At 43.4% G+C, this 17,234-nt stretch overlaps 1 protein-coding gene across 1 annotated transcript in view; it reads right to left on the reverse strand.

The window, feature by feature from the left end:
* LOC310932930 (voltage-dependent P/Q-type calcium channel subunit alpha-1A-like) overlaps positions 1 to 17,234 on the reverse strand; it is a gene marked incomplete at both ends in the record, with an annotated part of 80,795 nt that overhangs the window by 35,800 nt on the left and 27,761 nt on the right. Inside the window, 20 exons of the mRNA XM_083896336.1 lie at positions 348 to 454; positions 577 to 636; positions 832 to 961; positions 1,125 to 1,260; positions 2,492 to 2,841; positions 2,979 to 3,613; positions 3,893 to 4,061; positions 4,959 to 5,009; positions 6,090 to 6,196; positions 6,320 to 6,387; positions 8,105 to 8,222; positions 8,541 to 8,613; positions 8,807 to 8,938; positions 9,036 to 9,148; positions 9,249 to 9,361; positions 9,968 to 10,174; positions 10,770 to 10,853; positions 10,976 to 11,020; positions 12,350 to 12,465; positions 12,576 to 12,679. Coding sequence (XP_083752462.1) covers positions 348 to 454; positions 577 to 636; positions 832 to 961; positions 1,125 to 1,260; positions 2,492 to 2,841; positions 2,979 to 3,613; positions 3,893 to 4,061; positions 4,959 to 5,009; positions 6,090 to 6,196; positions 6,320 to 6,387; positions 8,105 to 8,222; positions 8,541 to 8,613; positions 8,807 to 8,938; positions 9,036 to 9,148; positions 9,249 to 9,361; positions 9,968 to 10,174; positions 10,770 to 10,853; positions 10,976 to 11,020; positions 12,350 to 12,465; positions 12,576 to 12,679 — 2,918 coding nt within the window. The remainder of the gene's footprint in view (positions 1 to 347; positions 455 to 576; positions 637 to 831; positions 962 to 1,124; positions 1,261 to 2,491; positions 2,842 to 2,978; positions 3,614 to 3,892; positions 4,062 to 4,958; positions 5,010 to 6,089; positions 6,197 to 6,319; positions 6,388 to 8,104; positions 8,223 to 8,540; positions 8,614 to 8,806; positions 8,939 to 9,035; positions 9,149 to 9,248; positions 9,362 to 9,967; positions 10,175 to 10,769; positions 10,854 to 10,975; positions 11,021 to 12,349; positions 12,466 to 12,575; positions 12,680 to 17,234) is intronic.

Below are 17,234 nucleotides of genomic sequence, written 5' to 3' on the forward strand. Positions count from 1 at the left end.
AGAAATGGCAGGGACTAGAAATGGTGGGACTAAAGCTGAACGAGAGAGAGAGAAGCTACTAAAATGGCCAGCTATAGAGGGTTGGCCATCTGTAAGCATAGTATGTAAGAAAGAGTTTGTTGGAGGAGAAGCCAAGAGGATGAAGAAATGCTCAGCAAAAACAAAGAAAACGAGTGACAAGCCAGACCAGAGAGCATAGAGAGAGGAAAAATTGAGCAATGGTCAATGGAGAAGAGGAGGGGCTGTTACTCCAAGGTGCCAGTGAGGTAGAAGACAGGCAAGACAGAGGGGGGAGCGAGAAGAAACATAAGAGGAGAGGACTGGGCCAAAGCAGGAGGGAGACTTACGTGAAGGCGAAGGCCACCAGAGCACCACTAACCACAATAAAGTCAAGGATGTTCCACAAGTCGCGGAAATAAGAACCCTGGTGCAAGACCAACCCTAGATCCACCATCTGTAAGAGGAGATGAAAGCATGATTATGAGACGCGAGCACAGGGGGACATTCTAAGCACGGTATCTAAGACAAAGTGAGTGATTTGACCTGAGGTTTCAACATTTAAACTTCTCTTTTTACCTTTATGAGCATCTCAAATGTGAAAACCCCTGTGAAAACATAGTCAAAATAGCGTAGAACCTGCAAGAAGAGAAAAAAGGGAATGATTTACGCATGGAAAAGAGCTACAGTTCTGATGTTACATTTCACATTGGAGTGTGATTTTCTTTTTACAGCAAAACCACAACGATGACAATAAAAATATAGGTATAAGCGGCAGCATGTAAGTATTGGATGGCAAAAGCACCGATGCATAACATTTGCTAAATGTCTTACATTGTTGCGCGGGGAATCAGGCCACACAGGGTCCTCAGCAGCCAGGGCCATACTGCTCATGGCGATAACCAGCAGGATACACATCTCAAAATAACGCAGGGTGCAGATGTAGTGACACGCCCGTCGAAACCTAGAAGCAAACACATCATTATTATTATTATTATTATTGCCTCTTATGTTTCTGCTATGGATCTCAGGCTGTTTTACACTTTATAGTAGATTGATTTCATCTCAGATTTAGCTCTGAATCCATAGGTTAACAACAAAGTCTTGTTTGTTATCCTTCCACTTACGGGTTGGTGGTTGATAGGATGAACATGGAACTAAAGGGAGGCATGGGCCTGGGTCCTCCTTCACCTCCCTTCTCATCATCATCGTCATCTTTATCCTCTTTTGCAGGCAGAGGCTCTGTGTTGGCATTTTTATTGACTGGATTTGGGTGAGGAAAATTAGACTTATTTAGTTAAAGATTAAAGTATGTGTAACAATGTATAAAATATGTCATAATGTCATCGGAGATAAAGGAAACATGTCAATTTAAAATCAAGAAATGCTCTGAGTAGTTTCCTCTAACCCTGTTTCGGTCTATTGCAACACCCATGGCCACCTGCCCAATAATGCAGCATGTCGCAATTCAACAGCCCTGGTTGCGAACAGAACAGCGACCTGATGCTATGGGTTGGAAATGCAGACTGTCATTAAACCTGGAAAGCCTCTCTAATCCTTTTAAAAAAAAAAAAAAAAAATCTTAATGAGAGAATAAACAAATCAAGGGTCTGCAGTGGAGATTTAGGCAGACCTGCTGCTGAGGATCATTTTCTCCAAATCAGGGAGGCAAAATTAAAAAAGGTTAGCCACTGCTTTCTCTCTCATACACTTATCAGTTGATATTTAACATATACTGTATATATATTATATTTTATAGATGGAATTGTATGCCGCTGTGACGATGGCGCTGCTTGGAGCAGACACACTTTCCGGTAGGACCGTTGCGTTTGTGTATGTCAGTGGCGGTTGCTGGTCTTTGAAACAGGGGAAGCTCATTTCAGGCCCAGTTATCTAAACATAAACTCTGCAAACGGACATCTAGAACAAGGAAAACGCGGTAATTATGTAAAACTGAAATGCTATAATAGTGTCTTTTGATTACAGTGTATACTTATGAATGAAAATGGGCTATATCGCCGAGCCAATAACACCCAACCTCCAGCTGTTTGTCTACAGATTTCCCTCGCAGAATCCACACAGGACGACTGCAGCAGAAAAGGCTCTGCTGTCCTATACTGTATGTTTCTGCAACGCTGTCAATCAAAAAACTGGTTCCGCCTTTCAGAAAGCTCCTCCAATCATCATCCAGAGTCTGCGCCGGGCTTCTGGGTTAGGGTTAGGCCAAGAGAACAGTTGCTACGGGAATGCGAAAATCACGTAAGACGATCCGTCATCTGTGATAAAACCGTTGATTCTGAACGAAATAGTGACACGCTCCAATCGCGTTCTCGCACACGTTTAGTGTTGAAATGTAAATACACCTTTTTTTTTTTTTGGAGGAAGCCGTTTCCCTTGCTGTCTCAAAGCAATCACCGCTCATGTATGTGCATGGACACATTTTACCAAAATAAGTCAAGTCAGGTCAAAAAAAAAAAAAAGAAACACATATTACCCTGCAGTATGGCGTTTGTGGATGGAAAAATTGGCATATCTAGAGCTGTGTAGTCAGGGTGGTGCAGCCCGACGACACTGTTGGCACGGTGATGTCCGATGTTTCCGTGGCTATCTAATGTGACCAAACTCCCGCGAGTGCCATTGTTGGCAAGGTGGAGGGCAGATCCATAGCTGGGAACAACTGTGTGACCCGCAATTGGATTGGGGTGACCCTCGCTCAGTTGGGTCGAGCCAGAGACCAGTTTGGTATTCATGAGGTTGTCCATGTCCTCGCTGTATTGGCTGTCCTGCCTCGAGAGGCTCTTTTGGATGGGTCGTGTGGTAGAGAGGTTAGGGGCGCTGCAATCTCTAGACAGATGGACAGTCAAAGAAAAAACGGGGGAAAGAAGCAGACGAAAGATATTCAGAACAGAACAAAGATCATATAGAGGAGGGAAGAGATATCTTATTTGCATCATATCTAAAGCCACGTGCGTCAGACTTACTTTCTTCTTTTCTGGCACATTCTCTTCCCTTCACCGTCCGTTTGATTGCCATGGCGATTTCTCCTTGACCTCCTCTCACGGCCATCACCAGCTCCCTCCTGTTCTCCTCCTTCTCCACCTCCATCGACTACTTTGCTCTTGTGTCTCCCCGTTTTCCCACCACAGCGACCGTCCTCACCGTCTTCTGCGTTCTTCCGATGTGACCTGGGCTTCCTGTGCTCCGACTGCCCTCCCCCTCGACTGCCGCTGCGAGTGTGATGATGGCGCCTGGGCGGCCTCTCCTCGGACCCCGGCCCAGGTATCACTGTAGCATCCAGTCGGATGTGAGAGGAGTGGTGGTGGTGGTGGTGCTCACCTTTACGGCTCCGCTTGCTCTCTGTGGACTCGCCCTTCTCCATGGGAGGCCTGACTGGCCCCGAGCCCCCTCCACCTCCACCGCCTACGTCTCCGCTGTGTTCGTGGAGGTGCGTTTGCCTGTGGAGCTCATTAGCAGGATGGCGCTGGCTGAAGCAGAGATCGGCGTTGTTGGCAGTGGTTTTGTTGGTGTTGTTGTTGCGATTCTCATGGGGGTCGACCACCAAGGGCCGGTCCAGGTGGGTCTTCATGTCTGGACGGACGTTCCGAGCAAAGTTCACCTGCGAGGAGAGGAGAAGACGGAGAGGAAGCCAGGGGAGAATGAAGATACAGAAAAAGAGGGAGGAGGAGGAGTTATGTGAAGTTAAACTGTGCGTCTTTGTAGCTGAATGAAACGTGTGAAACCTTGTATTATTATAAACACATCTGGCAATGTATAGTTCTTAATACATGAGCACGGTTAGGAACGTGTAACATAATTTTTCATCATGCAGTCGTTGCCTTCACTTGTGTACACTGATACCACAAGTCTAGTGGCTTTTGTTTGCCTTGTCCTTTACATTGTTTTGCTCCTCCCTCCCTGTCCTTGCCTTCCAGCGGTCGTCAGAGTCCAGCTCGTTGTACAGGGCCTCGCGGCTCGTCACCAGAGTCTGCTTCCTCAGCTCCTTGGTACGTTGTTCCCACACTGACTTATTGATTCCCTTAATGTTGTTCTTCTGTTGCTCCTTACTGCAAAATGTAACAGGGTGGAGAGGGAGGAGGAGGAGGGGGTGGGGGGGGGGGGGTTGGCAAGCGTTACAGACCGGGTCAGAGATGTACACTATACTGCGCAAAATACTGTACAAAGAAATACATGAGAAGGATGTGAAAACCATCATCAAAGTATAATATGTAAAATAGCGAGGACATAGAGAGACACTGGGGACCACAGACATGTAACGGGTTATTTGGCTGGACCCAGGTGAATGAAACAAGATTATGGGTGTCTACACAGCTTGCCAAAGCCTCGCTTTGGAAAACCATGAAGGGACACAAAATGGAGGATAACACTGAGACTGAGGCAAGGCCAAAATTTGTAATAATAATCTATAACTAATTTAATTCACCTTAATATTTACATTATACATGTCTAATACATGGGACAGATGGCCAAAAGGGCACCCAACCACCCCCACCCCAACCCCAACCCCTCTGAGCCTTACTGGATGTCTGTTATTGGCAAGTTGCCATTGAACCTACGTGGTACACAAATGCACAGGAACTGCCTGTGATCACCTCCTTTTTTCTTTTTCTTTTTTTTCCCCCCGATCTCCAAAACATCTATGAGTTATCACGTTTTAACTTCCCCCTTCGCTCACGGCCAACAGTCAACCACAGTAAAGCAACAGCCATACTGCGAGGTGCAGGCAACAGAAAATATACTTGGAAAAAAAGATGAGCCAAACACAAAGAAGAGCTAAAGAAAGCCAAGTGTGTGTGTGATTTGTAAAAAAGACTTTCAAAAACAACGGAACAAGGGAAAAAAAAAGGGCGGGGTGTTTTGAAAACACAAAAGAAAGCGAGGAAATGGTTGTAAAGTCATTAAACAGAAGGGTTTCAGAAATTAATAAACAAATAAATAAATACCAGTCCAGAAAGGGGTCGGTAGCGTTCTGACACTCACTGTGTACTTTGTTGCTGAGGAGGGAAACAGCTGGTGAGTGAGATGGCACGAGAGAACAGAGGGAGGATTTCATTCCAAAATGGGCTATCCATCCACCATAAAAATAAAAAAAAATCTCTCTCTCTGACCTGACGAAGGTTGCTATTCAAAATAAACGTGCTGCGTTCACTGACACACTCAACTAAGCAAAAGAAAATACATTCCTGACAGGCAGAAACTGAACAGATACTAAATAAACGGGAACAATTTTAGCCAAGAAGATTCAGCATTTTGGAATGCAACCCTTAATACACACACAAACACAAACACACAAACACCTGCACTGCATTGAAAATATTTAACCTTAATAAGTGCTGCCATCTAAACTAATGCTTACTGAGACACAGACACAACATAGTGAACTTACAGCAGAGATAGTAACAACAAGTATGATTCACAACATGATGAAGATGATGATTTTACGATGGTTCGTTGCATCTGTGCGCGATTGTGTAGCACTGTGTGTGTATGTGTGATATGTGAAGGAGGCAAAAGGTCAGACCTGTCTTGAGTTTTTTTTTTTTTTTTTTTTCAGTGTGGATTGTGTGTGTCCCTACGAGCGCGAGTGTGTGAACTTTACCGGGAGTGAAAGGAAAGACCCTCGTGTTTACAGAGGAAAAGGATCAAAGTCTCGGACTCTCCTGGCCAGGGAAGAGCCCACATCAAACCAACACTATGTGTATGAGTGTGTGTAAGTGTGTGTGTGTGTGTGTAAAAGGAGGCAACAAATGAAAAAGAGGAAATAAGACAATGTTTTAAAGGACTGAATTCTTATAGTAGATGTATTGCTTGCACGTTACATCACTGTGTACAACAGCATCCCTAATATCAGTCTGATGCCCGATGAATGTGCTAAAGTGACAGATGGCAAACTTTGAGTGACAACTTTCCAGGTCTGTGTCTACGTGTGGTTTTAAATCCTGATTATGGTCTTGACTCTTCGTCAACGAGTGAGGTTCTTCAAAGATTTGTGACATGAAATTCCTGCCATGTGTAAAAAAATAATAATAATAATAATAATAATACAAATACGAGCATGTGAGTCAGGAACTCACGCTGCAATGGAGAGGTTGGCGGCAGACAGTGGGCTGACGTCAGCCACCTCCTTGGCTTTTTGCATGGCAATCTTCTGACTGGCAGCCTCCTCCTCCTCCTGTTCGTCCTGCAGAGAGACGGTAATGGATGAGGGAGGCAATCAAAGAAATTAAAGAAAGAGAATTTTGCAAAAAAAATAAAAATAAAAAAACAATATTGAGATGGCGAGTGAAACTGGACTGCAGTGAACCTTGGTCAGCTCCTGTGCGTTGGCCAGATTGTCCACAGCGATAGCCAAGAACACATTTAGCAAAGTGTCTGAACAAAGAGTCAAAGGAAAATCCAGCATGTGGGTGTTTGTTTGAACATAATGTGTACAATTCACACACACACACACACACACAACCACATATTCATTGTTTGTGTTGCAAAAGTATCTGTGCATCTGTGTATTCAGTCAAATGTGAGCAACCGGAGGCTTAACTGTAAAGAGAAAGGCCCCGTCCCTATACCTCCCCTAACCCTACATTTTTGCCCTAACCATACATTTTGAGCGTTCTTGTGTAGGGCGGAGGAAGCGGGAGCGCGATTTTGTTTGATTGATGCAGGGGGATGCGAGCACACGCAGCGGGTGATCCCGAGGCACATTTTCTTGAACTCTAACGCATGAACCGAGCTCCGCGGTGGCCTGAGAATGCACCGCAGGGGCTCACTCACCAGAAGGAAGCCTCGGCCAACGCCGGCTCTGGCCGTTGGCAGCCCTACGCGGTCCCTCGTACCCGCCCAACCCCTCCAGTCCCGCCGGTGAGCCTCTGGGCCCCGTGTGGACCCCCACGGCAGTAGGGGGGCTACCTGGTTGATCCTGCCAGTAGCATATGCTTCTCAAAGACTAAGCCATGCAAGTCAAAGTACACACGGCCGGTACAGTTAAACTGCGAATGGCTCATTAAATCAGTTATGGTTCCTTTGATCGCTCCCAAGTTTACTTGGATAACTGTGGCAATTCTCGAGCTAATACATGCCAACCAGCGCTGGCTCTCAGACCCAAAACCCATGCTCCTCGGGGTTCGCTGGCCCTCCGTTGGCGGCGACGTCTCATTCGAATGTCTGCCCTATCAATTTTCAATGGTACTTTCTGTGCCTACCATGGTGACCACGTGTAACGGGGAATCAGGGTTCTATTCCAGGGAGGGAGCCTGAGAAGCGGCTACCACATCCGAGAAAATTACCCATGAATCAACCCTCAAAATGTAGTGAGCTCTGATGCAAGCTTAAAACGAAGTGGACAATGAAATTATCCATGATGCTTTGTGAATTCAGTGAGCCAGCTGATTTTTTTTTTTTTTCAACAAAGATGGCGGTCAAATCTGCAAAGGAACAATTTCGTTGTAATAAGTTTTTTTTGCAAATAACCATGTTACAATGTCGAAATGTGTTAGAATATGTTGGTTTGATATACATCCAAAGGACCGTTGAGCTTTGAACACTGATTTATGAGAGCAGATAGCTAACTAGCTAGCTAGCTGCTATTTGCCGAGTGCTTCGAGAGAGTTTGCCCTACGTGTAGCTCTACGTGCTACATCTGGGTAGTTTTGTCAGTGTTTTGGATGCGCGTACCGGCGTATTTGAACACAAATACCCTGAACTTGTCAGATTTCAATCCCATTCGTGATGTAGCGTTTACGAGGACGGAGAAAAAAAACGGCGTTGGCGGAGAAAAACACAGCCAACGCAACAGGCAACCCAACAGCTGGATCCACTGGCATTTTTCCCGACTGAAAATAGTAGCACGCTCCACCGGTAGAATGGTCAACATGTGACTTAGGTTAGCACGTCTGTTACATTCACTAAGCTAATTTGCATATAGTGGTGTCCCGATTCCATAGGGAAGCCGAGGGGAATTTACAGCTGAGGGCACTCCAAACCAAGTGGAAATTTTAAGGGGGAGAAATGGGACGGGGCCTAAGAGTGTCTGTCTGCATCGTAAGTGCATGGGTGAGTGCTTGGTGTTCTCATTGCCGCTGTCAAGGGATACAGTTGCCAAAAAGTGTGAGGACAATGAAGAAGACAGAGAAGGCCATGCCCTTGTTGACTCCGCCCTGAGACTGGATGCCGTCGTACATCACCATGTTCCAGTCCTCGCCGGTCAGGATCTGAGACACGCACACGCACGCACACACACACACACACACACACACACACGTGGTAACACAAAACCACACCCGCCCCAAGGTTATTTAGTGATATGATGACCGATTGGTGCTTTAACTTAACTGCACACTCAGTAACGATACACATTCATCACCTTGACTCTCTCACAGACACACACCTTGAAAATGTAGATAAGAATAATCTTCTGACACATTCTACAGATAATTCTACAGAGAATTAAATCATCTTTTGTCATTTAATCATATAGTCCTAATCCTAATTCTCCTACTCCCTCCCCCGTTACTGTACATCGTCCTCACCTGGAACACTGTCATTATTGCTGCAGGGAATGTATCGAAGTTGGTTGGAGGAGTGCCACTTTCAAAATTAAACCTAACAGGAAAAAAAAAACAAGAACAAGAGAGTTCGAAAGGACAGGTGTGAGGACATATGCAGAGAGGAGGAAAGGAAAGGAAAGGAGGGAGAAAAGAGAACAGAAAGCATCTTGCAAGTACATGAAACAGCCGTCAAAAGGGCAATTAACAGAGATGAATGCTTTGTAGCAGTAAAGGAAAACATCACTGACTGTCCTCCGAAGAGCTGCATGCCCAGCAGGGCGAAGACAACTATGAAGAGGAAGAGCAGGAAGAGCAAGCTGATGATGGACTTCATGGAGTTGAGCAGAGACACGACAAGGTTACGTAAAGATGCCCAATACCTGACAAACACAAAGAGACGGCGTGTGTTTAGTCCTTTTATATATAAAAAAAGAGACATTATTTTAACTCTTTAAAACTGAATTCAACCTAACTCACTTGGTCACTTTGAAGATCCTCAATAACCTGAGAGCTCGGAGCACGCTGATGCCAAATGACGTGCCTGGCTGGATGATGGACCACAGCACTTCAAATATACTGCCACAAATCACCTGATGAAAATGCAAACACGTGGTTTATTATTGATTGCTGTGAGCACGTTATGTGCAAAGTGTGTTCTTGCGTGTTTTTGTGCGCGAGTGCGAGACTCACAATGCAGTCGAAACAGTTGAAGGAGGAGTTGAGGTAGGACTGTTTGCCCAGTCCATACATCTTTACGCACATCTCAGTCAAGAATATCCCGAGGAAGGTGAACTCGGCGAAATCTACACGGAAGGAGGAAGATGAGAGGTGAGGAGGAGAAGGAGGAGAAAGTAGAGGGGAGACATCAGTTTGCTTCAACCTGCAAACCATCCATCCATCCACAAAAGAGCAGTGCTTTTGATTATGGATTTGACATATTTTTGTATGTATCTTGAAAGACAAATTTGAACCGGAACTTAAGTTTTCGTAAGTTTTTGGGTGGTTAAACTGCTACTTCCACCATTCTTCCTGGGTTATACATATGGATTTAAGTTAAAGGTATTTTTCACATCATCTTCTGAGCTCAACCTTTGCACGGCCTTGTTTTGTGGCTGAGTGAAGCATGAAACTGCGACCCAATCTTTCTCATCTAATATTCAAAACAGGTCTGAATCACAAAGTGGTTTACTCTCCAATAGAAATTAAATGTGTTCTTTTGCATACTATACTGCATATCCTGTTTCTTACATCTATTTTATATGCACAGTATATAGTGCAGATACTGCAGTATGAGAGCGAAACACAGCTTTGCATGTTAGGATGTGCTTGTGCTAAGTGGTTTGATGTCGTTCCCATTAACAATTCGTTTACCCTTTGCATTACGTATCCCTCCGCCCCCTCCTACTCACACAGAAAGTCAGAAAGTGGATCCGGCTGGTCGTAGTGCACGACGGCCACGCACATCGTGTTGAGGCCCACCAGACACAGCACCGTCCAATAGAAGGCCTGGGATTTCACGATGCGTCGAATTAAAAAGCGCAGACGCCGCTCCCGCCGCTTGAAAGTCGATCCCTCGAGCTTGGAGCTCTTCAAGCTGGCGCGGGCAAACGGTGAACCTGGAAGGGCAAGCAAGGTACACGGTGTACAATTATCTGTGTGCATCAAAGAAAATGCCTCCTGCTTCATGACTGAAAGCTATTTTACTTGACACTAGTGGAGACACAGAATGGTAACCATTATGAAATAGATATTGTTCTAGATTATACATTCTGATGTGTTGTTTAAGGATCAGGTCGTACTTTCTGGACCAACATGGATGACAACAAGCACCAAAAGAGACAACTAGTGGAACGCTAGACTGATATGGATTTACATTTTAGTATGAACGGAACTATGTACATGCATGTGGACATGCAGACCAGTATCTAAAACGCTGGAGAAAGAGGGGTTTGCAGGAGAGGAAAAAGGGAGGAGGCAGTTTGGACAAGAGAAAGTGAAAAGATGAGGGAGATTGAAGACGAGGAGGAAAAAAATTGTAACATGAGCAGAGAAGTGCAGAGCAGCAGAGGAGAGGAGAGGGAGGGCGGAGTGGAGCAGGGTCAAGTAATGCTGATATGCAAGATTAGATAGCATCTGTTTGTACCTGTGGTTTGCCTTCTAGTGTGTGTGTGTGTGTGTGCGTGTGTGTGTGCGTGCGTGAAGCTCTCTTACCAACAGCCAGATCACTCTCTCCTTCCTCTGGGTTTAGAAGCTCGGCTTTGCTCTTATGGTTCTTGGTGGCTCTCCTGCGGGATCCTGTGTTCGAAAAAAAATAATAATGAAACAAAACATTCAATAATTATTGTGCAAAAATACATTTGTAAAAAAAAAAAAAATGTGCACGCACAAACAACGCCACAAGAGGCGCAACTTCATACCATCATAGTCATTTTCATTCTCATCGTCCGCCAAGATGACCTCTTCTGCAAAACACACACACACAAACAAAAACATGTCAATGTGGAGTAAAAGCTGCATTAACCCTTTAAGGTACTACTCAACTATTTGGTCGAACACACTTTAATTTTAATATTTTTTTCAAAACATGCTCTACCAAACAGTTGACTTGTCATTTTATGGTAAAGGTGTTGGTAAGATTGGGGGGGGGGGGGGAGGTTTAGTGTTGTTAAAATGATTACTTCAAGATTGATCAAGAAATTGCACTTAATGTGACTTCTCTGAATGTTGTACTTTTATTATGAACAGACGTCTCAACCGTTTGGTAGAGGACTGTATCTGAATATATAATATTAGAATATTGTAGTCTAATTTAAAAAATATATATATTTATTGATTGTCATTATTGTTATCATAAGTGAATAAAACATGCAAAGAAATTATTTATCCTTTACTTTTTTCTTGGTGCGTACTTTAAAGGTTTTAACGCACGTTTGATGACTTCCAAAATGCAATTCAATCCTTTGTTTCTCTCATTTTAATCAAAGCAGGACCAGAAAACGTCTTTAGCCCTGCACCTGTGCTTCTTACTCATAAATACCCGTCCTTTGTTTTTAGCTTCTTTATTTTTATGCAGATTATCATTTCCAGAAGATCAAAGATCTTCTATCTGCCACGTTATACACTCCTTCCAGCATCCAACATCCAACACTGACCTCTCCATTCCTCCCATCCTCTCTGTATCGGTCACTCACAGGACACAGTCAAAGAAAAAGCAGAGAACTGCCTGGAGAACTAAGGGCACAGGCTGAGTCTCAAGCATCAACCAAGAGTCATTTTAATCAGCACTGCATCTTCATTTAGCTAACTGTTACTGCACAAGTGCCCAGTCACGAATATGTTTGTTTTAAAGAGTTAAAAGGACACTTCACCCCAAAAAGGCACTTCCTTTAAAGACAATAAAAGCCCTACGCTGCTCAATTATAACAAGTGTTATGAGTAAAGGATCTTCAATTAGGGAATACATAAATAATATTCCAGCACTGACAGAGAATGTGAAATAAACACACACAGTGACATCACAAGGATCTAAGGAGGGGAAAAAATGGGTGAAACAGCGGTTTAAATCTAAACTAAAAGGTGAGATACGCTGTTACTGTGAGAGGTAAAATTGTTTCCATCGGTTTCTGGATCTGAAGCTGCAAAGGTTCTATTATCTATTCTATTATTGATAAATAAACCAATGTAGAGTGCTAATATCTGATAATGATTCAGATTGTATCGCTCTTTCTTGTTAAATACAGAGAAACTGTACCATGATACAGCAGTGCATTGCGATCTTAATTTGCATGTACCAGCTTTGCAGATCCACTCGAGGTAACCGTTGAGTTCCCGTTCAATCTGCTGTTGTCGTCTGAGCTTCAGGAACTCACTCCTGTTCTCCACACGCTCCCTCTCTTTGGCAAACTCCCTGCAAAGACACAGTGCCGCATACGATGAAACGCAAACGTTGCACAGCGGATTCAAACGCTTTCGAACGGTTGAAACCTACACTCTTAAAAAAAAAAAAGAGACACTTACCCTGACAAGACACCCAGCACCAGGTTTAGCATGAAGAAGGAGCCGATGATGATGAGGGGAATGAAATACATCCAGTTCCATGCGCTCCCTGAGGCATCGTTGCTCTGGAAACACACACACACACATGTATATAACATATAATAAATTAGTGAACTATAATATTGCGCAAAACAACTGCTACTACATGAATCAACTGTGATGTTTTGAACCCCCTATGTTACAGGAATGTTAAAGTCAGTCCCTGCTGCAGAAAATATCTGTCATTAATTAACCCGAGGGGTCGAATTAAAGGTGCCATATGTAAGAATGTGGCCAAAAACGGTTACTACATTCAAAATCAAAATACCGAGGTCTTTTAGGTTTCGTTTTCTGACGTAACTGGCAACCCGTGGTTGCTCGGCAGCTGAGATTCTACTGACTGCAATGATTGGTAGACGGGGGTAGGTGGCGCCACATGCCAAAACATGATTTGCAGTCTGCAAAATATTTTTTTAATGCAAATATTTTGTCTGTACTGTTGTTGTTGGTGAGTTCAGTTTGTTATATGAACATTATTCCTGAGTCTCTGTGACATATTAGGAGGATTTTATGGCCAGTTGCTTTAGATTTATTACATAATGCACCTTTAAGATGCATTCACAGTATTTGTATCTCCAGACAGTCTGTACAGTCTCCTTAATGCTCATTCACATTTGGAGCGACCATCAAATGCAAATTTGCCATCAAGTGTCCAGTAAGAGCAGCGGAGAGTGGAAGGTCGGCGCTTGCAGGAAGTGCTGTCCACTGGTGTTAGAAATATAAACAACAGCAGGACTGACGTGACTTTGCTCATCTCAATAAGTAAATGCATATCTGCCACTCTATTTCGCTGCTCAGCACAGAGTAAATAATGTATAACGAATGCTTTGCTCCCTTCCTCTCAGTCTCTACCATCCTCCTGCCCAGACACTCTTTCCATTTTCTTTATTCGATCATTGTTTACGCTCTTTCCGTGCGTCTCCTTCGCAACCCTTTTCCCTGCTTTTACCAACCTTATTCATTCATTTCGATTCTTGCTGAATCTTTTTTTAATTAATTTTATTTTTCCATTCATTTCTTCCCTCTCACCAATCGCTCCCGTCCTTTGTGCAACCTCTGCATTTCTCCCCACTCACTGCACAGACATTGATTCCCCATTTGCCATTTTCTCACCTCCTGATTCTCTCAGAGCCGCCACATTTTCTTTCCGTTCCTCCATCTTTCCTTTGTCCTACATGCAAGCTGGCATTGCTGCTCTGTGCCCAGCGTATCACAGACCCTTTTTTTTTTTTCAACCATTAAACTTTTATCGCTCCCCTCCGCACCAGCTGTAAGAATAACTTGGGCTGAACAGGCCCTTTTTAAATATAGAGCAGCACCAGGAAGAAGGGTACATGGGTGGAGAGACAGCGAGAGAGAGAGAGAAGGACAGAGAGGAAGAAATGGAGACGGAAAAGGGGAGAAGGGATTTGAAAGAGGAATGAAGGAAGAAAAAGAGCAATGGGATGAATTGCATTGATTGGAAGGAGGGGGGAAGAGGAAAAAAAAAAGATGACTACAGTAATACTGAACAACCCTCATCTACCTCTGGTCTCCATGGCAACCATTGCCAGAGACAGCAGGGAATGATATAGTGCTGGGCATGAGCAATGACACTATTCAAATTCTGATGCTACACTATGTGCACATTTGATTTGAATAAATCTGGGGTAAAAGTGGTAGTGATTTTGTGCAAAAAAAAGTGACAACCGTTATTGAATTTCTTTCAGACATTGAATGGCAGTGATTTGTACAAAAATGGATTAGCTATTGACTCTCTGGTTTAGGTGTTTGGGGGCTGCAGTCCATACAGTTATCATCTGCACTGCTTGATCCCTGATCTTCTGTCATAGAAACATGGAATTCTAAGGTTTTCAGGGTGGGGAACAGCCTGTACGCATAGAGACAAACAACCATCCACTCTCACACCTACGGTGAATTTAGATTTTACCTAATCCCCAAATCTGCATGTTTTTGGACTGTGGGAGGAAACCGGGATAAAACCATGCAGAAAGGCCCTTGTTCAGGGTCTGGTCACCAAACAACTGTGCTGATTTTATTTTGTAGCATTTTTCCTGAGATTTATTGAACACCACAAGCATTCAATTTACCTAAAATAATATATGTTACAATAATATTAGGAGTTATATTTCTGTAACTTGTAACTCATATAAGATAGTAAATGAAGAGTCTGTAGGTAATGATGGTTTATACAAACTGGGCTTAAACTGTTTTTTTTTTCATTTTAAATTCATTTTATACCCTATTTCTCCAAGTTAAACTAGTTCCCTGGTGTCCTAATGAACATGTCTGTGACATGCTTTGGTCAAAATACCTTAAGGATGAAGCACCACAGCAGTTCAATCACCCTGCCAACAGCTCTGTTCAGAATGCTTTGTTTAGTAGTATCTCTTTAAAAAAAAAAAAAAAAAAAAAAAAAAAAAACTTAAGGGACAGGAAATGACATCAGCCACAGAGTTCTCCTGGGAGCTAACAGCAGTTAGCATTTGGAAAAGTGATCACTTTCAGGCTCTAGCAGGCACATTGTCGTCATATTTAACAGATTAATCCTCTGAGGCCAAAAGTTTGTGTAGAACTCTGTGCTGCACTGCGGAGCCAAGAATAGAACTTTTCGTGGACTTCGCAGACTTCCTGTTTTCGGATGCCATTGCCCTCCGCCAGCACTCGCGGGTGCTTTTTACGGACAAAGCGGAGCTTCGCGAAACAACAATTCCAGGTATTTTGCACCTTGTGACGTCCCAAGGAGCGCGGAAGTCAACATCACGTGTTTCATCTCCTGTACTTAGACTGAGGAGGACCAGAAAAAACATGAGTGAGTCATCTTTTTTCAGACTTTAGCGTGATAGGGCCTCCAGAGTCCCAAATATAAGGATTTAAATGATTAAAAAGTTGATTTTGCATAATATCGGACCTTTAATGTGGAGGTTATCACTTGAGTATCTCAATAAGTAAATTAATGAATATGTAAATACACTATTGTGATATAGGCTGTATTGGTTTACTAGTGATAAATGTTACAGTGCATTTGGAAACTTGACTTGATGATTTTGATGTCGTGGGAACTTCCACTGTCTGTTGGAAAAGAGCCACAAAGCAAAGGTTGCCAGAGGCATGGTAAACAAGTGTGTGCTCCTGCTCAGGAGATACAATCCAATCCAATCCAGCTTTAATTATATAGCACTATTTAAACAGTGCTGTGCACAGAATTAAAATAAGTCAAAAAAAAATAAGAACAAGAAAAGTGCAGAATATAAAATAAACGATGAGACAACAATTAAAAAAACAACAGGGACACGATTAACTAAGAGACGCAGGTTCGGCGAGCAGAGGTCAGACTCCGAGAGCACAGGGTGACAGCAAATGATGTTCGCAGCTGTGGCGACAAATGAGCAACGGTTACTCTAGTTCAAAAGGGTAAACAGTTGAAAGTGGAAACAACAAAGCTGATTCTAAATGAGTTACATTAGCATCTGTCACATTGACAGCGAGTGCTCTTTTAAGAGGACAAGTGCAGCGCATGTTGTATCAGTCAACAGGAAGAAATAAGAGGGAACATGTTGATGCATTTTTAACTGCGTGGCAAATGAGTGAAGGCTATTATTCATTAGGTAAGATGTAAAGCGAAGGTCCAGGTCACCTTCACGTGTAGATACAGGCCTCACACACGCAGGAGTTCTGTTAAAAGAGGCTTCTTCAGTTCTGGAGAAGAACTCTTTGATGAGAGTTATGAAAGGTACAAGGACTTCCATGAAGCTCAGTCAATTTGTTGTAACAATTCAAATTAACACTAGCATGTTAATGGCAGCCTTTCTGCATGGAGTTTGCATGTTCTCCCTGTGTGTGCGTGGGATTTCTACGGGTTCTCCGGTTTCCTCCCACAGTCCGAAAACATGCAATGTGGGGATTAGGTAAACTGGACACTCTAAATTGACAGTAGGTGTGATTATGAGAATGGATGGTTGTTTGTCTCTGGCGACCTGTCCAGGCTGTCCTTTTCAGCTGAGATAGGCACAGCCAAGTTCAGCTTCCTCTAAAACGTTGTCAAATATGAACTGTGTTGTATTTACATTTGAATAATAAACGTGCGCTTAGAACGTTCAGAATCAGCTGTTTGTCATGGATGACGGATCGTCTTAGGTGATCTTTATATTCCCGTAGCAGTCGCCGCATTTAAACCGCCTGAAGCTCAGCTTCAACTGTTCTTTATGGGACAGCATATAATAGGGTTTTGTTCTCACTGTGGTGAGTTTGGACGGTGATTGGACAAATGTGGCAAAAACGTCACTTCCAGGGAAGCTCAGCTTGTCTGGGAGTGACAGGAGGACTTGTCAACCATTTTCATTTGTAAATAAAATAAAAAACCCTATTATAGCATTTCAGTTTGACATAATTATTGAATTTCCTTGTCCCAGTTGTGGAATTTAGGTAAGAATTTGTGTATGAACGACTGGACCTAAGCTTTCCCTCATTCGATGACCAGCAACCACCACTGGTGCAGAACCAGCTTTCAACTGGAAGACTGGTCTGGTCATAGACTGTATATACAAGCAGAGGCAATATGTCACTGTCTATTTGAAACAG

Source organism: Microchirus variegatus (assembly GCF_963457635.1).
Source record: "Microchirus variegatus genome assembly, chromosome: 10".
Classification (NCBI taxonomy): Eukaryota; Metazoa; Chordata; class Actinopteri; order Pleuronectiformes; family Soleidae; genus Microchirus; species Microchirus variegatus.